Consider the following 22,347-nt stretch of genomic DNA (forward strand, 5'->3'; position numbering starts at 1 on the left):
TCACTTATTGTCGCTCTGCCGCTGTTGGTAGCGGCCGGGATTCTGCGGTTGCGTCGAAGCGCTGGTCTCTCTCCTCGGGCAGTGGGTGGTTTCTCCAGTGTCTCCCTCCTAGGACACCCGAAAGAAGATTTTTTTTTTCTTTCTCCCTTTCAATTTTTCCTCCTCCACTTCTCCAAGGCTTTTAAAACAAACGCACGCACACACACAAAGCAAACGTACGCCGGTGTTGTCGCCTTTTACATTTTTTTTTTTATTATTTTGAATTTTTTGCCTGACACCTGGGAAACCAATACCCCCCACTCTCAGAAATAACCAAAGACAATGGTTCACTGTGCGGGCTGCAAAAGGCCAATCTTGGACCGGTTTTTGTTGAATGTACTGGACAGGGCTTGGCATGTGAAGTGTGTTCAGTGCTGTGAATGTAAATGCAATTTGACAGAGAAATGCTTTTCGCGAGAAGGCAAGCTTTACTGCAAAAACGACTTCTTTCGGTAAGTACCGGCCCCCGGCCCGGGGCCGCAGCTCCTTCCCAGCCCATCTTCCATCATCTTCCTCCCGCCGGTGCCGCTCGGGGGGCTCGGGCCCGTCGGGGACCGCGGGGCGAGGCCCGGCCGCGCCTCGGGATGCCCGCGGCTGCTTCGGCCGTTCCGAGCCGGGCCCGGCAGCGCGGAGCGGGGCGACCCCGGCCGCGCGTTCCCGGGGCTCCACGACGGGGCCGCGGCCGTGAGCGCGGCTGCCCGGGGCCGGAGCGCGGCTCCCGGAGCCCCGGCTCGGGGCCCTCTCGCCCGGCCGCGGGTCCCGGCTGCGGCGGCTCCGCGCAGGGCTCGGGGCCGGCGGGGCCGGGGTCGAGGCCGGCTGCCGGGAACGGCCGGGCCCGGCCGCCGGAACGCCGAAATCGGCCCCGGGCGCGCCCTCGAGCAGCGGCCGCGGCCCCGCGCCCCGGCCGGGCCGAGCCCGGGTTTCGGCGCCGTGTTCTTGGGGTGCGGGACGCGGGCAGCGCGGCCACAGCGCCCAACGACTCCTCCAGCAGCTTGTGCTCCGGCCGCATCAGCTCTTTTGTTTTGGATCCGTTTGTCTTTTTTTTGTTTGTTTGTGTTTTAGTGATTTTTTTTTTTTTAACTATAATTGTTATTTTTATTTGAGATATAATTCCGGGAGGTATTCGTTAGGAAAGGAGAACGGTGGAAAGGGATGGGGTTTTGTTTTTGTTTTGTTTTTGTTTTGTTTTTGTTTTGTTTTTGTTTTGTTTTTGTTTTGTTTTTGTTTTGTTTTGGTGCCCCCTCGCCCACCGCCGCCGCTCTCCCCGCAGGTGTTTCGGGACCAAGTGCGCGGGCTGTGCCCAGGGCATCTCCCCCAGCGACCTGGTCCGCAGGGCGCGGAGCAAAGTGTTCCACTTGAACTGTTTTACGTGTATGATGTGTAACAAGCAGCTCTCCACCGGCGAGGAGCTTTATATCATAGACGAAAACAAGTTTGTCTGCAAAGAAGATTACCTAAATAACAGCAATACTGCCAAAGAAAACAGCCTGCATTCAGGTGAGGGAGCGCGGGCGGCGGGGCCGGGAGCCGGGGCTCTGCTTTCTTTCTCCTCCCCTCCTTTTCCTTCTCCTCCTTTTCCTCCTCTCCCTCTCCGCCGCCGGATGGGGGGAGCTCCGGCCGGGGCTGAGCGTGACCCCCGTTCGCTGTCGCGCAGCCACCACCGGCAGTGACCCCAGCCTGTCCCCGGACTCCCAAGACCCTTCCCAGGACGACGCCAAGGACTCGGAGAGCGCCAACGTCTCCGACAAGGAGACGGGCAGCAACGAAAACGACGACCAGAACCTGGGGGCCAAGCGGCGGGGCCCCCGCACCACCATCAAAGCCAAACAGCTAGAGACTCTGAAAGCCGCCTTCGCGGCCACCCCAAAACCCACGCGGCACATCAGGGAGCAGCTGGCGCAGGAGACCGGCCTCAACATGCGGGTCATCCAGGTACCGGGGGGGGGGGCTGCGGGTGGCCGCAGGGCGAGGGGGAGGCGGAGGCGGGTGGGCAGCGCTCGCGGCCCGCCCCGTCGGGGCTCGGCGGGTCCGGGGGCAGCCGGTGACCGGCCCGTGTCCGCCGCCCGGGCAGGTGTGGTTCCAGAACCGGCGCTCCAAGGAGAGGCGCATGAAGCAGCTGAGCGCGCTGGGTGCCCGCCGGCACGCCTTCTTCCGCAGCCCGCGCAGGATGCGGCCGCTGGTGGACCGGCTGGAGCCCGGGGAGCTCATCCCCAACGGGCCCTTCTCCTTCTACGGAGGTGGGTAGCGCCGCCCTTCGAGCCCCCCTCCCCGGGGCCGGACCCCCCCCCCCGAGCCCGGGGGCTCCGCAGGACCGGGGGGGGGGGGAGGTCCCCGGGCACGGCCCCGAACGAGGTGGGGGAAGCGCTGCGCGCCCGGGCGTCACCTTCCCTCCGTGTCCGCTTGCCCGCTAGATTACCAGAGCGAGTACTACGGCCCTGGAAGCAATTACGATTTCTTCCCGCAAGGACCTCCCTCCTCGCAAGCTCAGACGCCGGTGGAGCTGCCGTTCGTGCCCTCCTCGGGGCCGCCGGGCACGCCGCTGGGCGCCCTGGAGCACCCCCTGCCCGGCCACCACCCGTCCAGCGAGGCGCAGCGCTTCCCCGACATCATGGCCCACCCGCCCGGAGACTCGCCCAGCCCCGAACCCAACCTGCCCGGGTCCTTGCACTCCATGTCCGCGGAAGTTTTTGGCCCCAGTCCTCCGTTTTCATCGCTATCCGTCAACGGTGGTGCTAACTACGGCAATCACTTGTCACATCCACCCGAAATGAACGAGGCGGCCGTGTGGTAGCTTTAAAACGGACTTGGGTCTAAGTAAGTGATGGTCATCTAGTCTGCTTATTGTTTCGGTGTACAGAAATGAATAAATATACCGCCTCTCCCGCCCTAAGACAATGTGACCTTGGGAACGAACTGAATGCGAACGGCTCCAAGGCAAGCTTTGCTCTAGACCAGGACAATCTTCCTCTTTACGGTTGTAACAGACAAACAGACGAGGGGACTTTTTTGTACCATTGACAAAGAAACTGGTGAAGCTGTACAGTAAAGTGCTGCCATACCCGTAGGATGGCGTAAGTTTGATTACCCTGTTGGATGTCATCCTAAGAGCCACAATCCTTAGAAACTTCTCGTTTAAAAAAAAAAAAAAACACTAATTGAATGAAGGAAAGGTCAAAGAAAAGGGGAAAAAAAAAAAAGCTTCAAGAACTCTAGCGTTCCCGGTTAAGGATGGTTCTGGCATTATGAATTTGTTTGTTAATTTTTGTCTCTCAGAAAGTTCGACAGCAAGAAACTCTTTTTAGCTTCAGCCATTTCAGCCTGCTGAATATCAGGTGGGACAACTTTCTTTTTTCCTTTTCTTTTTGTTTTGTTTTTGTTTTCCAAAATAACAAATGCTAAATGTTAAGCCCTCAGCACCAACTCTTCTACCTTCACAAAGCTACACATACAAAACCTCCTCATCATAGCAAAGGTCACCAACCAGACCTCTAACGAAAATGACTTGAAAAACAAACAAACAAAAAGTATTCTACCTTCACAGAGAGAGAAAAGCTAAACAAAAAGACTCTATTGAACTAAAAAACAGTCAACTGTTTACGTCTAATGTTAAATTCAGGAGTTCAATGTTTTACTAATAAATCCTGTTTTAGAACCTCTTGTTCAAAAGCAAAATATTTTGAGCAACCAACCAAAATAGTTCGTTTTCTTTTCTGTAGATGTTATAACAGATTGCAGGGCTTGTGGTTCACTGTGCTAGTTTGTAAAAGGTGTTGTTTACAGAAGGCAAAGAAAAAACCCACGAAACCCAGACAGTTGCCAAATAAAGTAAATATATAGCACAAATACTGTAAGGTGCTTTGCACCAGCAACCCGAGAAGGTGTTTAAAAAGTGTTACAAGGTTAAAAAAAAAACAAACAAACATCTTTGCTAATTTTTAGTCCTGTTGAACATTCATGGAATTGTTAATATGACTTATATAGACCCACACAGGTTTTATTTTTGTGTCTTTAAAATAAAAGTCCAAAATATTTAAATTTTATGGTCAAATATGCAGTCAACAGCTGCTACTTTTTTCTTTATATATTAAATTTCTCATATGTCTTTTATTGTTCTAATAAACCTAAGCTTGTGTGACCTCCAGTGCATATTAGACCATTCACTGTATGAAAGAAAACATGTTGGATAAAATTTGTGCGTTTTTAATAAAATTAGAAAATCTGATGTTTAGATAACTCGTGTTTCATTTGATGTTTTAAGCATTTTTAAGTGGATTCTTTTTGAGTAAAATAGCCCTGAAAAGAGAGTGATCTGCTATACTGATAATCCTGTCCAGCTGTTTTGTTTTGGTAGGAGTCTAAACCCTGCTGCCAATGCAGATCGCAGGTATCGGTAGTTACAGCCTTTCCTTACATCTGCAGGCTCAGCTGGTAAAGTACAAATAAAACACTATACGTTAAATTGTAAAATTGGAAACTAATCAAATTGTTAAATCAGCTTATTCTTGCTTTATGCTAAGAAAATGTACTCATAATGTGCATTTTTATGCATAAACAAAAATGTTTTCTGAATGTCAAAAACTTGCAAATATGTGTTTTTTACCTGACCTATTTTTGGTTAAATTAATTCTCCAAAGGTAGTGTGTTTTTGTATTGTTTTGTTTGTTGTTGTTCTGTGTTTTTTTTTGTTTGTTTGTTTGTTTTTTTTTTCCTAATTAGATGATATGGAAAGTAGCATAACCTCAATGTCCTGAAAGTAATTTTAATCTATTTTTTTTTTTTTTTTTTTTTCTTCTGAGCTGAGTCAATTGTTTGATAGTGTTTGTTATGTGTAAAGTTCTCTACAGGGCAGTGGGGGAAAATATTTTGCTTTGCACTGGGTATGTGCTACTTTTCTGGGAGAAAAAAAAGGAAAAAAAAAATCTGAAACATTGTGAAATGACAGATTTAATGTTTTTATTACAAATTTTTGCAGAGTCCCAAATATTCAGCTCCTCTAAAGTCTCACTGATTCTGAGAGGACTGTGAGTTGTGTTAGAAGCAGAGGGTTGGGCTCAGTTCTGAAAAGTCACTAGTTGTTTAAATGTTTTCCACCTGCTGAGATAATAGAATGGGATGAACCATAATTGCATATTTTCCTTCGTCTCTTGACTAGTTGTGATTCTGTCTGGCTTCTTTTTTTTATTTGATGTAGACACGGAAATTTACTCTAAAATGCAGGCTTCTACATTCTGAGCAATTCAATTATTTATCTCTTTGGACTGAGGGGGAAAAAATCAAAATGCTTTAAAGTTGTACAATTTGTATTTTTCAATGGTGATTTTTTAATTTTTGTTCACAACTTGGTTTCTGTGCCCAGCAGAGGGGCCATCTGGACAAAGCAATAGTTCACTTTAAACACAAAATGTCTTATATAATAATATAAAGATAAAAACTATCTGCAAGGGATCTGTTAGTGTTTCTAAAAAAAAATAATAATCATGCTTTATTAAATACAGGGGAGACTTCTTAAACCCGTGGGCTCTGTGTCTAACTCATTTATTTGTCTTTTATACTGTTGCTATTTTTTTTCCTCTGTTTTGCATTTATATGAGCAAAGTAATGGGCAATCTGTTTATTACAAACTTTTACTTATCTGGGCAAATGCTATTTATAAATACTGCTATTTGCGCTTCTGCTCTATGCTGCTGTTTTATTGTTGAATCAATTATTTTTAAATGAGAATTTCACTGAATAGGCTTATTTTGTAGAAATCATGTCTGCCAAATAACTCCCTTTCCCTTTCCCTTTCCCTTTCCCTTTCCCTTTCCCTTTCCCTTTCCCTTTCCCTTTCCCTTTCCCTTTCCCTTTCCCTTTCCCTTTCCCTTTCCCTTTCCCTTTCCCTTTCCCTTTCCCTTTCCCTTTCCCTTTCCCTTTCCCTTTCCCTTTCCCATGGTTCAGTGTAGGTCACTGGCTTATAAAAGGGGCTGAGGAGAGCCTGCTTTTTCCCAAAGCTCCTGCTGCCTTTCCTAGGAATTCTGCCCACCGTAAGGAGTAAGCACAGGAGCCGTTCCCATGCTTAAAGCCAAGCAGGATCCAATCTGGAGGCCCCAGCACTTTGCAGATTTGAATTCTGTGCTCTTCAGAGCAAGCTCGGTGTTTCTGAAGACCCTAATCCAGCAACAATTGCACAGTCAAAACTCCTTTTGAAATCATTGTCGCGTTGGGTTCTTGTAAGTCCTTGTTTACAAGAGCATTTCCATTGACTTCAGTAGCATTACTCGGGTGAATAGCGGCCTGCAGGAGAAGGCCCTCTGAAAGCATGTGCTGCTTGGATGGGTTTTACATGCGTGTGCTAATTCTATAACCACAGAAACGCGGCCGGGCCATGTATGTAACTGTGCCTATGTGCAACGTATTTTCCAAAGTGTTTTTAGAATTACTCTCTTCTGATCTTTTCTTCCTGGGCTGCTGCTGGTCTCGGTGACCTTCACCTTGGTGCTGTCTCCCAGCAGAAAGTGCAGTCGGATGACGTTAAGCCCCGCGCAGCCCCGCTCTGCTCGCCCGCTTTTCGGTGGCCTCGATGGAGTTAGCGGGGGGAGCGGTGCCTGCCCTCCTGGTGCGGACAAGGGAGCTCTGTTTTTAAATGTGCAAGACTGAAGATTTTGCCAATCCCATGTGTAAGGCCGTTTACTAGGAAAAAGGGTACACAGGAGATATTGTAAGTATTATTCATATCGAGCTAATCTGTGCAGGGGAGATATTTTAAGGATAATGAAAGGGTCTTCACGATGCTGCGAGTTTCCAGCATTTGAACAACTCTGCTTTTGGCTCACGTCGGCTGCGTGCTGCGTTCCACTGTGCTCTCATTGTGTGGCACTCCTCTGCCGCTTCCTTTCTTCTTCAGTCATTTCCATTATCTATTTACTCAGGCCGTTGCTTGGGGAATGGTAGGGGATTTGTAAAGATCTGTATCCCAAGAGTCAGAATGTACTTAAATTATGATTTGTAGACAAATGATGTATATTATTTTAATATATGTGTGTGTACCCAGATGCTGAGTGACGGGTACATGATACAAATCTATAAATAAATATAATTTTAAAATATCAGTGGTGATTTACATACTTCTGCTATTCTAGGAAGTGGCAAATAACGTAGTGTCCTCTCAGGAAAAATTCCTTTTGCCGTGGTCAGGAGTTTTTCCTCAAACAAGAATGTTGTATTTAAGCCTTGCATGTTCTTGCAATATTAAATATAAGCAACTGCAGTGTTGCTTTCTGTTCCTAAGCCAGTGTAGAGGCTAGTATTTATGTTCACATACGTTAAGCTTAAACAATTGATCCGTATCCTTGAGCTCTGCCTGCGCTGCTGAGCCAGGGACGGGGAGTTAGCAGGGAGCAGTGCTGGTGAAGCTGGAGCAGGTTCTGGAAGGTCTTTTATCTGTGTCTGCCATTGTGCTGCGGGGCTCCGCGATCCTGATGGCAACAAACCATTCCTGAAGTTCTAACTGAAATTAGTGGGACCGCTAAAAATATGTTTTGGTTATGAATCCATCTGCAATTGCTGTTCTTCTTCTGTTGCTTTTTAAACAGCATTTGTGTTGCTTTTAGTTATGGACCATGAAGTCAGGCTTACAAAGCTGAGCTGCTCGTTGTCAGGAGAGTTTTTCATTCATTAATCCCAGTAAGCCCAGTAGTATAATGCAGAAACGGAAGAGTAAATGTGGCCTTACAGTTATCCGGCCTTCACATTGGTAAATATTTATCCTTGAAATTACTGTGACTGGCATCGTAAGGGTACTCTGAGGATGACTGATTTTCTGCGGGGCGTTTACCATTTGCGCGTGGAATCGCGGGGCTGGATGCATGTGGCTATTCTCGTGTTCTCACTTTCTGTTTCTCAGAGAATACCCTTTGGCCCTCCACTTGATGCTCCTTGGGGATAAGGGGCGCAGTTGGTGTCTCTCAAGTCTTCTGTTACGGGCTGCCTTGAAATTCAGGAATATCTCTGTTTTGATCACGTTTGGAGCGCAGTTTGGGCAGCGTTTTTGGCAGCCCTAAGAATTAGATTTTTCCTGTTTGGTTTCAGTACAGGCGTGCTTCCTGCAGAATGGGAGCCTTTAGAGAGGCTGATGGTATCTCACCTTGTGAGGAGTGACTGCTTGGCTCTGTTCATCCCAGAAGCCTGGGCTTGCAGGACAGGTCTACTGTGATTTTGTTGGAAGGTCTGCATGTGGCGTGAGGATCGTCATGCAACACAGACTGGAAATGTAAGCTGGAAAACATCCCCACTGACTTCTATAGAAACGCAGTCTAACACATGCCGAGGTGTTTCGGTGAATTGTTGAGAGTGAACCTTGTGATAAAAAACTACCTTGTGTGATTGAGCTTAGCATGTCGGGAAGAGCTGGTGCGCTCTCTTTTTTGTGCACTGCACATGTGGTTTGCTCTGTGAGGTTTTTGTGGAGGAAAAATGGATTTTTGCTCTGTCTGAAAAGGTTTGCTTCCAGTTTTTCAATTGTCTCTGTGTGGCCTTCAAAATTCCTATTTGCTAGAAGCATCTTTAGTCATCTGTTATTCAGATAAACTATATTCATTACATTTTTGGATGTAAGAACAATTAGGAATTGATTAAATCTTAAAAATAATTGTGTTTTTTGAATGAGTGACAGGTTAGGAATATCAGAAATACCAAAGTAAATATAAACAACATTAATACATTAATTATAAATATAGATAAATATAGCGAGACAAATTTTTTATAAACATCTACGCTTCCTGTAATCTAATTTCTTTTACTTGTTAGGTTTTGTGTGTGTTCTTTCCTGCTCCCACTCATCTTCTTTTTTTTTTTTTTTTTTTCTTTTTTTCACTGACAAATTGTGTTGCTGATTTAAAAAGAAAATCTTAAAATGAACCAGTATGGCTAAAATGAAAAAGGTCAGCTTGGAAAATTACATTTGCTTGCCAAAATGTGGGAAAGATAAGCTCAGCTCTGGCTGGTAGCTATTTTTGGACAGTATGCAGTCCTCTGTATGTGGGTCAAATTCTGCTGTTGATAATGCAATTCAATTAAATTCAGTAGGCGCGACTCTGGTGCATGTAATTCTCGTGGCTCTCTATGGGAATCCTGCCACAGATTGCTGCCTGCAGACTGTAGCCCAACTTGCTCCCACCGCTCTGCTCGCCAAGGTAAGAACCAAACACCGAGTGCTACCGAGTGCAGGTTACGCAGTAAATTAGTCAGCGTTTGTTGCCTGAACGGCTCTGTGTCCCCAACACGTTTCCTTATTTCTATATTTAAGAAATGCTCTGAAAAGATGGATTTGTATTAATAACCTGTAATTATACAGACACGCAAGTATGATATGGTCTTTCACTTCCAAAGCTACCATCTAATCTGACAATTTCCTAAAAGATGACAAGCGCCACAAATCCAAGGAGCAAAAGGAGCTGAGTGTGAGAAATGAAAAATACTTTTTTGTAGCACGGACTATTCAAAATTCCCTTGTTTATCTGTTATGTGTTTAGGGTGTTATTTCCATTTTAGCAAATAAGCATGTAAATAAAAAGTAAAATTAAGAGGAAAAATGCCAAAGAAATTATGTCAGTTAATTTGATGGCTTCTGCTTATAGTTTATAAACAGGCAGAGGGTTTTACAGAAAGTACTGTCATGCATAAAAAGGCTTTCATGATTGTCTTAAATTAAAATGTATTGATATCATTTTTGTACAAATACTCTCCCACACGGTTATGAATCCAAACCACAGCAGCATGGTTTGAGGGCATGTGAACCAGAAATTAAAACCGAGTCTGAGAGTCTGATTTAATTACCCTGCTAAGTGAAAGGCAAAAGGGAGAGAATAAACTGTAAAGAAGGAGCCTGTGTTGGGGAAATATTTTAACAATCCATGACTTTAATACAGTGGATTTTGTTTGATGTTGTTTTATACTGAGCGAATCTCCTTATCAGAAATTTTAGATGAACAGCTCCTGCAGCCTTTTGACTGCTGATGAATGGAGCTCTTGGGTAACGTGAGCGAGCGCCAGCATGCGAATAGGCCCGAGGCTCAGAGCCTCCTCCGGTCCTCCCCGCTCCGCAGCAGCGCAGGGGAAGGTGCAGGCGATGCCCGCTGCTGAGCACAGCGTGATTTTTCCCCTCTCCACGCTCATTTTGCACCAGGGTGAATGGCTGATGCACGGCAGAAAAGCAGGTCCATAAGCTTTGACAGGATCCCTCGTGTTTACAGTCATATGCAAATTTTGCTGGGTTGGGGATTTATTCTGAACAATTGTCCCATTAATCTCAATGGGTAAAATCCTGATTTCACCAAAATGAGCAATAAAAATTCTGTTGACTTCAAGAAACCAAATTTTTGCTTTTTTACTTAAAAGGACTCATGTGACTCACTATGTATTTTTTATGAATTATACTGGGCATGTTCTATTTAACCACCACTAAAAGCCTCTATCCCTTTATTGATGGGGCTATCTATTATTTGTTGGGTTAGGGTAGAAAACATCCCCCTTTCTCTGTAAAGTGTAGAGGTTTGAAAATGAAATTATGCGTGGGGCTATTTAAAGACATTCTTTGGGTGGATACTTCCACCCAATATATCCAATATCAAAAGTGGATACTTCCAAGTAACTGTTCAGGTAAGGACTTGTTTCTGCTACTTAGTTTTCTATAGATTTATTTCTCCAGACTCCTCCCTTTGTTTATAATGGCATCTTTTACTCTGGAAACAAAATATCTGTGAATGTGAAGAAAAAACTAGAAGCAAAGCCAGCAGAGATGCACCATGTACTTCTGTTTTGGAAAACTGTCAGTAACAAATGTGATAGCAGCACTTAATTTCACATTGCTGAAGCAATGGCAAACCCACACAATATATAACACAGGGCATTATACCTGTCAGTCACACCATGACAAAATAAATGCAAACAAAGTTGAAATAAAATGAAATACTTGACCACATAAAATCCAAAGGGTTTTGTTTGCAATAAAAATGTGCATTTTCAGTGAACGTTAATTTTTTATATAAATTGAACTGCCGCATCTTCACAGCTTACACAATCGGAGGATCCTTGAGAGGGGGAAAGAGGCGTGTGCTTTTTTGTTGTTGTCGTTTTGTTTTGATTTCCCCCAGCCTCCCTCCACCTTGGTGCCTCTCGGGGCTCCCAGCCCCAGCTGAAGTTGGCAGGTAGCAGAGCACTGCCGGGGCTGCAGGAGGCAGTGGTAATTAATGATATTCCTCTGCCCTCTGTAGGACAATCGGCTGCACTGAACGCTCCTGCTTCGGGGAAATAAAGCTGGGTCCTGGAGTAACGGGGAAACGTGCGCCACTGCCACTGCTGCCTGGCTCGTAGGTTTCTGCATTCTAATTAGAATGCATGTCTGGATTAATTTTTATAGCATTCAAAAGCAGATAAGCAGCGGGGAAGAGCCTTGTGTTGACAAGAAGGGGATGAGCAAGCAAAGCAGCCTACTCAATTCAGCTCGGAGCCAGGGCTCGAGCCAGTCCCCAGCTGAAGTTTGCAGCTTGCTGCTGTCACGCAGGCAAAGCCCAAGTGCTGGTGGTGCGGTGCCCAAATACTGGAGCCCACCCTGCCCGCCTCAGCTTGGTTGTTCATTTGGGGGTGTGAAATTTAGTCCCACATCTACATCTCCAATGTGAGGTGTTGATTTGGGGCTGTGCCAACCTCACACATAACCATTCACGAATGTCACCCCTAATCTTGTGTTTTGAGGCCACCAAACCCCGCAAAGCCACCAGGAGAAACTGGAAGCAGGCAAAACCCTGAGGGCCTGGGCCTGGTGTCGGTCTGGTGCAGGGATCACCCGGCAGAGCTGGGCCCAGCAGCAGCACCTGCCTTGTAGGTGCCACGTTTGTGACAGGAACAGTGGCTTAAACACAGACCACGGCGTATTTACCACATGGGACAAGATCTGGATTAATTCACCCTGTACTAGAACAAGAAGTGCAACGTTGATTAAAAATAAATAAATAAAGGAATGCTTTGCATTACGTAACACGACTACACTTTTAAGCAGCTAATCACCATTATTGTGCCTCTTGGCTGCAGGGCACCGGGCAAATATTACTCCTCATGCCTCAGGGCGGTACATCGACCATCATTACTCCCATTTTAGCGACGGGCAGAAGGGGAGAGGGGCTTGCTGTGTGGCACAGCACCCCCACACACCCCCACACACACACCCCCAGCACCCCTGGGCTTGCTCGGGGGAGCTCAGCGTTTATTTTTTGTGCTGATAATTTCTTCCCAAACCGCCCCGCGTCTCCTAACGCGGACATTTGCCAGATGAGGGGTTGGGACGGGGGGGACGGGAACGAGCCTCGGGCTCCGTGAGGGGAGGTTGAAAGACCGGGGGGGGGGGTCCCGGCCCGGCCCCGCCGCCTCACGGTGCCCCCGGCCCCGCCTCAGCCCCGCCCGCCTCCCTCCCTCCCTCCCTCCCGCCCTCCTCCAGAAGATGGCGGCGCCCTTGGCGCAGCAGCTGGAGGAGCTGCTCAACCCCCGGCCCAGCCTCCGCGACCCCGAGGACGACGCGGAGGAAGGTGTGCGAGGGCTGGGGGGGACGGTTCGGTACCTGCGGGGATGCGGCGGGGTGGGAACGGGCCGCAACGGGCTGGCACGGCACGGCACGGGGCCGCACGTGGCGCCTCAGCCGGTCTATGGGGTGCGGGGGGTGAGCCCGGGGCTCGGGGCTCGGTCCCGGAGCTGCCCCGCGGTCCCCGCTGTGCCCCGCGGTGTCCTCCGGTAGCGGCGGGGGAGGTCGGAGCTCCCCCTGCGCCCCCCCCCCCGGAGCGGGGCGGCCCCCAGCATGCGGGGCTCGGGCGGCGCCACCCGGCGGCACCGGGGGGCACCTCGGGGAGCGGGCACGGGATCACCTCAGGGAACTGGGATTACCTCAGGGATCAAGTTTACCTCAGGGATCGGGCCTGGGATCACCCCAAGGGACTAGGATTACCTCAGGGATCGGGGTTACCTCAGGAATCAAGTTTACCTCAAGGATCAGGCCTGGGATCACCCCAAGGAACTGGGATTACCTCAGGGATTGGGGTTACTTCAGGGATGAATTTTACCTCAAGGATCAGGCCTGGGGTCTCCCCAAGGGGTCAGGGTTACCTCATGGATCAAGTTTGCCTCAGGAATCAAGTTTACTTCAGGGATTGGGCCCGGGGTCACCCCAAAGGACTAGGATTACCTCAGGGATCGGGGTTACCTCAGGAATCAAGTTTACCTCAAGGATCGAGCCTGGGATCACCTCAGGGACCGGGGTCACCCCAGTCACCTCAGGGCAGCGACAGCGTGGGCTCCTGCCATGGGCTGCGACAGGCCAGGGAGTGGATCCAGCTGGAAATTTCCAGGATAAGAGACAAAAAGGAGCCACACTGGGGCCGATCTTCTTCCTGGTAGTCCACCATAAACATCCGTGGCTGAAGGCAGGCGTGGGCAGTGTGACACAGCCCGGGGCTTTCCTGGTGCTGTGGGTACGAAGCACTGCTGTGAGTGATGGAAGTAGCAAGATTCACTGCTGGAAGCAGCATGTTCATCATCACACACTGACAGACATTGGCTTTAGGAGGTACTAGGCACCAGTCCTGGTAAGCGTTGAGCCAGCTGGCCTCGTTCTTCTGCACAGGTGTAGGAGGTAGCACTAGTGTCTGCTAAGATAAGCCACAGAGCAGTTACTGTTGAGGGAATGGATGTAGCCAGCAGAGATGTCTTCCTGTTTTTAATAATTATGACTTATTTTCAGACTTTAGTATAGTCCGAAACCTCCAGAACAGTCTGCAGAGTGCCACAGGACAGACTGCATCTGCCCCTCTTGCCCAGATGTTCCTTGGTGCTGAGCATCTTGCCATCCTCTGGTAGTTGGAGTGACTGTTGAGGCCACAGCTTGTTGCTTTGATTATGAGCAGATTTTTTTGCCCCCCTCCCCTGCCCCAAGCAAGCACTATATGGGAGGCATTAACATTTGCAAACAGGCATTAATAGAGCACTTAGCGATGTTCAGCCACTTGGATCACTCAATTGGTTGAACAAAGCTAACCCTGTAATTTTGCATACAGGGTGTCTTGCACATGAGTGAAAATAAGAAAGGAATATGGTGTGATGAGTTCTTTTTGCTGGACTGCTCCATTCCTGTGTCCGAGGGAAGATGGGTATGAAAGAGAGCAATAATCACAGTGAGATTATTTTCTCTGCTTAGCCATTCTGAAGTGTTTACATATTTATGTGACTCAGATATGTAACAAGAGGCCAAAGTGCATCAGAATTGCAGTTTTCCTCTTTGAATCTGTAAGCGTGGGGTGGACGAAGGCATTCCAGCTTCGCTGAGACCTCCACCTGGAGGACCACGCTTTTCATGAGACCCCCATTAAGTTCAGGGGCCCATGGAGGGGCTTGGGTAGGCTTTGCTGGTCTAGTGCTTCTTGCGGGTTCTCTGAAATGAAGAGAGGCAGGGAAGAAGGTGTGAGTATAGGCAATGCTTATTTTTTATTTTTATTTTTATTTTTTTTAAAAAAGGCATTTATTAACAAATCTCTGTACTTTCTGCAGAGGATGGCTTCTTTCTGCAACTACTTTTTCCAGTTTGAAATTCAGTTCAGTTTAGACATCCTCCTTTTTTTTTTTTTTTTTTCCCTACAGCTACAGTTGCTAAAGTGATTGACAAATTTGAGGATGAAACTGCAGATGACATTTTACCTGTTGGTAATATACGGAAAAAAGCTTCAGCCTCTCTCTTAGAAGCTGATAAAAGGTATAGTGGAAAAGCTACGTCTCGGAAAGCCTTGCAAGAGGAGCTCTGGGGAGATGCTCTGTCTGAAGAAGAACCTGGTAAGAAATCTCATTTCTTTCCCCTTTTCACTGGACTGCTCAGAATTTGATGCTAGCATGTTACACTGAGTTAGTGCTGTCTGAACCGAAATGATGAACTTCAGATCCCCGTTACAGGGCAATAAGCGGGTACAATTAAGTTGAGGACCTTCTTGAAGTGCCTTCCTGAAATTCAGGCTGTATTTTTGGGCCTGAGGGAAGGGGAGATCCCAGAAAAAAAGGTCCACTTCCTCATACTGAGGGAGGACTGTGAGCAAGTGTACACTAATCACTGCTACAGAAAATGAGAGCTAAGACCTCTTTGTGGATATGGCCTTGTGCTTCCATTAACTAGTCAAAGCAGGAAGTAGAACGGAGCTTGGAGCTCAGAGAGCTCAAAGCAGTAGCCACTGATGGTACATACTGCAAAGTGACACATTTTGCTGTTAGGTAAATAACTTTTTTTTCTCTTTTAATTAACAGCTGAAGAAACATTAGATGAATGGTACAGTGGCAGTGAAGATGCAGAAGACGATGGCAGCTTAGGCAGTAAAACAAAGGAGAAGCTCAGCAGTGCTGGCAGTGACCAGGAGGATGACTTGGAAGATGATGAAGAGAGTGACCCGTCTGCACAGGTCAAGGCACCAAAGTTCAGTTTCCAGAATATCACTGACTTTGAGAAATTTACAGAGGGGATGGATGATGTAGGAAGCAGTGAAGAGGAAGATGAGGATGATGCCAGCATGGAAGAAGGAAGCGATGAGGAGGAACATGAGGATGAAAACCACAGCGATATAGAAGACACCAAAGACAACGAGGATGATGGGGGCGTGATGACGTTCTCAAAAGGACGAGAGACTGAAGACGTAGAAAAAGGAAAAGCGGTGAAGAATCAGCTAGGTTTGTGCATGTTTGTTGTGTGTTGTGGCACGACTTTCACCTTGCTGACGCTGTAGCAGCTGTCCATGTTAGGAGCCACTTCAGCACGTTAACATGCTGTTGGCGTACTGCACATGCATGCTACAGCAGCCCCAGGCATTTGCGAATGTTCCGCCAAATGTGCTGTGCAAACTGGTGTCACTGCTCATACAAAATCTAATGTTGTGAAATGTATTTATCTGCTGGCTTAATTGAGACAGAACTGAATACACTTGTGGTACGGACGGGGACTTCCTGCACTGTTAGTGCTGTGCTGCAGATACTGCTGCTCTTTCTCTTTGGAGCGTAATGCAGGATGCAGTTTCTGCTGATAGATTCTATCAGACCACCAACCTCCATTTGCAGGTTGACCTTTTAACTGGGGAAGCAAAGAGATGATTTTCTGTGATTCACAGAGTTACAGGATTGTAGAATGGTGAAGGAGCAAGTGCTGTGGCTCACTAAATAATTTTGTGTTCTCTCTCTTATGAAGCCCTGTGGGATCAACTACTGGAAGGGAGAATCAAGATGCAGAAGGCGCTCGTAACAGTCAACCGTCTTCCACAGCCAGATACTTTCCCAGCCTTCAGGAAGGAAGGGGGCCAGGAATTTGACAACGCTGTTGAGAGCTGTAAGTATTCTTCGAACTTTTTGCTTTGGGTAGACTGCTGTAGCCACCATGTTCTCCTGTGAGCAAAAACGTTAATGGGAAAGTGGGGGCTTTGAGCTGCACGTGTCTGTAGTATTAGCTGTTGGTTTGTGTTGCCTTAATCATTAATTGGGTACTATGGAAACATAAAACATGAAGTGTTTCCTACCCCTGGCAAAGAAAATGTCTCCTATCACCTGTGTAGATACGTGAGTCTCGTTGATCTGTGTCGGCGGCCTGTCTTGTCGCTTACACAACGTTGGTAAGCCTCAGCTCGGGTCCTGCTGCTATTTCTACTTCACGTGGAGACTGAAATTTGCTTATCAAATTTAAGTTTTATATTGGGGCTGAGAAATAATTGCTGTGGTTGTCGCTGCTTGGTGCAGAGTTGGGATTCTTCTTTCTCCTGAGGTGCCATGTGCGTACCGGTTTTGTGCTGGGTCAGTGACTGCAAAGATTTGCCCTAACCAGGAGTAATGCAGCATAAAGGAGAGGGCCTGAGCTGTCAAACCAACAGCAAGTATCTTTTCAGTTTGGAGCTCCTTCTGTTTATTTTTTAGGATCACTATTAATGATACTGATCTGACTTGTTGGTTCTCCAATATGGCCAAAAAAATCTGCGCACTCCAGCTGATAAACACAAAGTGCTCGGCTTCATTGTGTTATGGATCTATTTAATTTATTAACGCTCCAGTTTGTATGTGCTGTGGTGTGCATTTGATAAGTTTTGACCTAGGATGGCACCAGTTATCATAAAACTGGATTAGGAACTTCTGCCACGATCAAACCTGACCCCGAATCTTGCCCCTACACCAAGTTTTGACTATCATCGTACAGCTTATACCTGATCTGAACATGGTGGCTAATCAGCTTATCTGGAGTTAGAGCAGGTGAGACACTTTCTATTTTAAAGTTAGCTCTGCTGCTTTAAATGAAGTGATTAAGGAAAAAAAGGCGAACTCCCAGCAATACTAAGCTGACCTTTCAGTGAAATGCATGTTATTAATGTATTTAATGAGATGCATTACAAACTGCACCGAGCACCATGTTTCATTACAGGTCTAAAATGCAATATCATTAAAGACCTTTAACAGAAACAATGGTTGACATTTTGATATTTCCCATAAGCAAAATACGTCCACGAACATGGTGTATAATATTGTACCCAGTACAGCAGAGAGGTTAATCTTTCAGGTGCTCAGTACGTTAAAGGAAAATCCACTGTTAATAACTGCTCTGTGATTCCCTGCCCACCTATTTTCATAATCTGGACAGGAAGTAGCAGTAGTTTGCTCTGATATTCCTGATGACCTGCATTCAGGGTATGTGTTTAAGGTGTGAAGACAGCAAGAAAATAGAGCTGGAGTGATCCGGGCAAAGTTCGCAGAGAAAACACTTGGACTGACAGATGGGAAGTAATGAATTTAGGAACATTCTGGTGCTACTGCACTTCTTTAGTGTTTGCAGATATTCTGTAAGGGACCACGTTTACATTCCGTTTATGTTTTTATTTTTTTTAAATGCAATCTGTATATAACAGTGCAGTAAAGTCGGTCACAATAGTTGCTTTTACTGAATAGTAGTGTTGTGGGTGTGACCTGCCCATTCAGTCAGTGAAACTAAGTTCTTTTCAAAAAGATGTGTTGTTATTTATTTAAACCCTTTCTTGAATTGATGGACCTCAATTTCTGAGGGCAATCTCACTTTTCGTAAATCCGCTTCCAATAAAAGTTCTGTTTTTTAGCTGATCAAGGAGCTTGGTGGGTTCTATAAAATAATATATATATTTTTTTTTACTCAATTCTAAACAGTGATGTAGTGGGCAAGGTGTATGTTTCTGGACTCTGAGTTCTCCTCCCACTTGTGTTACCAGCTTCTGGGGAGGATCCCTTTCTCCAGACAGGAAAAAATGGAAATTGTGCGCAAGAAGGTTTGAAGATCAGCCATTTGAGTGTGAGCTGAAGGCAAGACTTTGTAAATACCGAATGTTGAGGTGGTTGCAGGGCACATAACGTGCTTCAGTCCTGGGCAGGATTTAGGTTAATTGTGGCATTGACACTGTCTTGGACTGGATGATCCTGTTCTCTCAGGGGAGCCTCAGCACTTTTTTCCAAATGCACAAAATAAAGTTGGCATGCTTTCCTGCTCTTCGTTGAACAGGAGGAAATATTTTGGTGTGTAAAGTCGCAGAAAGTACTTGGTGCCAAAAATTCAGTCTCTCAGTTTAAATTGTAGTCTGCTGAAGGCCAGAGGGCACAGAGAGCTCTCAGCACCCTGCTCTGTCTGAGGGCCTGTACAAGTCCCTTGAGTCTCTTTAAAAGTTGCCCCAGAATGCTTTCAGTAGTTTATCCCATTTTATTTCATTCCTCATGAAATTTCTACTCCATGCTCACAGGAAGGATGAGGGGTTTGAAATGGAAAACAGACTTCCAGGTATTTTCCTCTTTGGTATCTCCCACTTGTGACAACTCTCCATGCAGCTAGTGGCAGCAGCAGTGAGATTTCCTAAAGGACTGAGCAGAATGGTGTAAAGGAGTAGACAGCAATGATCTGTGCAGGTTTACAGCCAAATCTGAGCAAAAATGGTAAGGTCGTGCGTGTTTGCCAAATTCTGAAATTGGAGGTTGCAAAAACTCAAGTGTTTAATTTATTTTTGTAATCTTTTATAAAAAAAAAAAAATAAAAAAATGATAACAATGTGCCTTGGACAGTCTTGGATTCCTGAGATCTCAGGTTCTGGTGGATGATTTACTGCAAAATTGCTTATAAATTGAAGTAGAAAATGTTTTGCAGACCTGGCAGCTTTCAGGCTTCACACCCATTTGTCACCCAGCATTTCCCTTTGTGTATAGAACAAGAATTAATTAGGCTGCACTGCAGGAAAAGTTTATGGCCATAATTTATATAGGATGAATTTCTGTTTAAAGAGACAGCATTGCTTTGTTTGCACTGTCTTACTTTTTCTTTCATTCCTTTTTTTTTTTTTTAATCTTTAATTATATTCCAGATTTTTTTTCCGGTGTCCTTTTTACATACAAATTGGAGACCAAACTGTGTTCTTGGAGCTCGTGCTTATTCCTGCTTTGCATCCATGGAGAAAGTCCGAGTGGTCTTTTAATACTGAAATCACAGTGGCTGCGCTCTGAATGCAGCGCAAATTTTTAATGCACTGCACACGTGAACTCCCACAGCTTACGTTCCTGAGGTGCTGCTGCCTGGAGTGGTCTGTTTCTCCAAGATATATTTGTATTCTTTTGCACCATGTCTTCTAGTCTAGTCCAGGGCTTGAGATGTTGCCTCTGTTTGGGGTCTTGCACGTTCAATTAATGTTTTTCATAATCAATGCAAGTCAGAATTTGCAATCTGCTCCTGATTTGCACATTAAAGAGACCCATTAATTAAAAATTCCAATCCCTGGCATGTTCCCGCAGGATCCTTGCATTATTTACATAGAAAAAGAGTGCAAGGTGCAAGTTTCTGCGCTGTGTCTCTGCACAGATTGCATGCCTGCCATTCATATTTCCGTGTCTGTTTTCAGAGGGGAAGAAGGTTAGAAGTAGATCTCATGAAAATGCCACAAAAAATTACCTCAAGGGTAAGAGAGAGTCAAAGCAGGGGTGGAAGCAACGTTGGTGAAGCCATGTCCAGTGTCAGGAATTAAACAGCTCTAGGTCTGGGGCTTGTTATGTTAAATCTTGATTCAGTAACAAAAAAAAAAACACAACACAGCTAGTTGAGGGGAGGGGGGACAGCCAGAGCTTTAAGAAATGATCTCTCTCAATCAACAAAGACTGGAAGCTGTTGTACATGTATATGCCCTGGATAGCTGTGGTTCCTCAAAGGGCTGTGTAGCTCTGTTCTAGCTACTTTAATTGCTGTCTCTTTACAGTTGTGGTTAAAAACACTTGGCTGGGGATGTTTCAGTGACGAGTATTTTGACAGTGATACTTTATACTTCACAAAAATAAAAATGAAATTGGAATAAAGTGTTATTTTCAGTTTTAGTTGGAGGGGTGAGTAAATAAAAGCATATGGAAACCCACGTGAGTCTTGCGGAAGGCAAGATGCTGATGGGCATGGCCAGACTTTAAAGTGATAAATAGTTGTATATTTTTTCATATATATGTCCTTTCACTTCCCAAGAGTTAAATACGTTCCTGAAATGTAAACTACCAGTTGATTTTTTTTTTTTGTCTTTGAGTTGTCTCTCAGTGGTCTAAGAGGAAATCCTGGAGTCCCGGGTTTCTCCAGTGTAAGCTCAAGATGAATCCATTTGAAGCAATGGAAAAAAATCCCAGGTGTGGTAAAAGGTAGATGGGCAGAGTCTGTAAGAATGAATTTGCTCATGGGAGGAACAAAGGTGGTGACAACAAATATTAACTGTTATTTACACTTTGTAGAGCTGTGGAGAAGTTATGCAAAGGTTTGTGATCAATAAGAAAATAAACCTGAATAAAGTGAATCAGATAAAAAAAAAAAAAAATCAAATGAAATGCTCCGTGTGCTTGCAAGGCCATTATCCCCAAACCTGCTTGGGTTATTAATGTGTTCACGGAGCCGCAGCTCTGCCTGGCAGCAGCCTCAACTTTTCAGCACAGCGCCTTGTCTGCTGCAAAGAGTCACAAAACTGTGCACAGCTCTTAGGATTCTGCTGAAAATCGTGTACTTTTTCCCAGGTCACAGTGATGTTGGGCTTTAATCTGTACTCTCTGTGGTCAGGCGTGTACCTTCTTTTCCTGATGGCTGGGATGTTTCTCTGGGTTGTTCATCCAGGGACATTTCTCTGCTGAGAGAAGGAAGCGAGTGTGAACTCCACGTGAAGTTTGCAGGAAGCAGCTCGCTCTCCACCCCGTTACTGCAGCCAGTTCCTGCAAATGGAGCCAGTTGCTGGAGAACCCAGGTTGCACATTGATTTGTTATTCCCTGAATGAAGGCATTAAATGTATCAGGTGCTGCAAGCCAACGGTTGCTCTTTAATTACATTTTGTTGAAAAGTGGAGCTAAGAGGTACATTTAAAAAAAATTTGCAGGACTTGCCTGTAAGGGGCTGGGTGTTTGGCACCTGGGAGAAGCTGACTTCTTGTTCTGAGCAGTGCGCTCCAGTCCAAACGCTTCAACTTCTGTAACGTTTCTCTATGACTGCTTTACACTGAGTGTCTTTACTTTCTTCTGTGTTAGTTCTGTAATGTTTTGCTGAAAAGGGACTCGAAACAGAGATTTTGTTTGTTATCTGTCTGGTTTATCTGGTGGTTTTTTATGTTCTCAGTGTCTTTAATGGAGGACTTTTGCTCTATCCTGTTACTCCAATTCTCATCTTTTTAAAAATATATTTATACACACAGATGTATTCTCTACAGCATCCATCCATGTAAGTCATGTCCAAGAAGCTGACTAAGCATTGACTAACTTCAAATAAGATCAAGTCTGCTTTAGAGACTGGAGAGAGAGCCTGGTGCACGTCCTGTAGGAGAGGCTGTGTTTGATGGAACGTCCTCCTCCAGCTGTGCTGCGTGCTCTGGGGGGCTCGCCCTCTGCCCTGCTCCCCGTTGGATTTCATTTTCATGTCTAGTTGGAGACAGGGCATCGTGGGAAATGTGCTTTATCGATGTAGGCTTGGGATTTTTTGGAGAAGCCCGTGGGAATCAGCTGTTAATAATTTTGTCATAATTTTGTTGCCATCTCAATGGATCGCTTCTAACAGGGAGGTGCAGCCGTGTGGACATCTGGAGAGGATAACACCGTAACACGGGGCAGGATGGGTGTCACTGGGCTGTGGGGAGGAGCTGAGGCACACGCAGATCACACAGAGTTTCCAGAGGCACAGAGCAGTTACAGGATTAATTGGTGCTAGGCAAGATCATGGACTTAAATATATTCCTGCTTTGAAGATTTTACGGGGAGCCTGCACAAATGTGTGA

At 45.9% G+C, this 22,347-nt stretch overlaps 2 protein-coding genes across 2 annotated transcripts in view; both read left to right on the forward strand.

Annotated features, from left to right (window-relative positions):
- Positions 1 to 321: 321 nt before the first annotated feature.
- On the forward strand, positions 322 to 2,830 carry LHX1 (LIM homeobox 1; the record flags this gene model as incomplete). Its single annotated transcript, XM_084299360.1, has 5 exons — positions 322 to 491; positions 1,310 to 1,536; positions 1,694 to 1,971; positions 2,111 to 2,276; positions 2,451 to 2,830. The coding sequence occupies 5 exons, from the start codon at positions 322 to 324 to the stop codon at positions 2,828 to 2,830; spliced, it is 1,221 nt and encodes a 406-aa protein (XP_084155486.1).
- A 9,678-nt stretch (positions 2,831 to 12,508) lies between these two features.
- AATF (apoptosis antagonizing transcription factor) overlaps positions 12,509 to 22,347 on the forward strand; it is a 49,400-nt gene continuing 39,561 nt past the window's right edge. The window contains exons 1-4 of the mRNA XM_084299458.1: positions 12,509 to 12,596; positions 14,695 to 14,883; positions 15,346 to 15,762; positions 16,274 to 16,411. Of these exons, the coding sequence (XP_084155584.1) occupies positions 12,512 to 12,596; positions 14,695 to 14,883; positions 15,346 to 15,762; positions 16,274 to 16,411 (829 nt within the window). The 5' untranslated portion in view covers positions 12,509 to 12,511. The remainder of the gene's footprint in view (positions 12,597 to 14,694; positions 14,884 to 15,345; positions 15,763 to 16,273; positions 16,412 to 22,347) is intronic.

Source organism: Netta rufina (genome assembly GCF_964035555.1).
Source record: "Netta rufina genome assembly, chromosome: 21".
In the NCBI taxonomy this organism is placed as follows: Eukaryota; Metazoa; Chordata; class Aves; order Anseriformes; family Anatidae; genus Netta; species Netta rufina.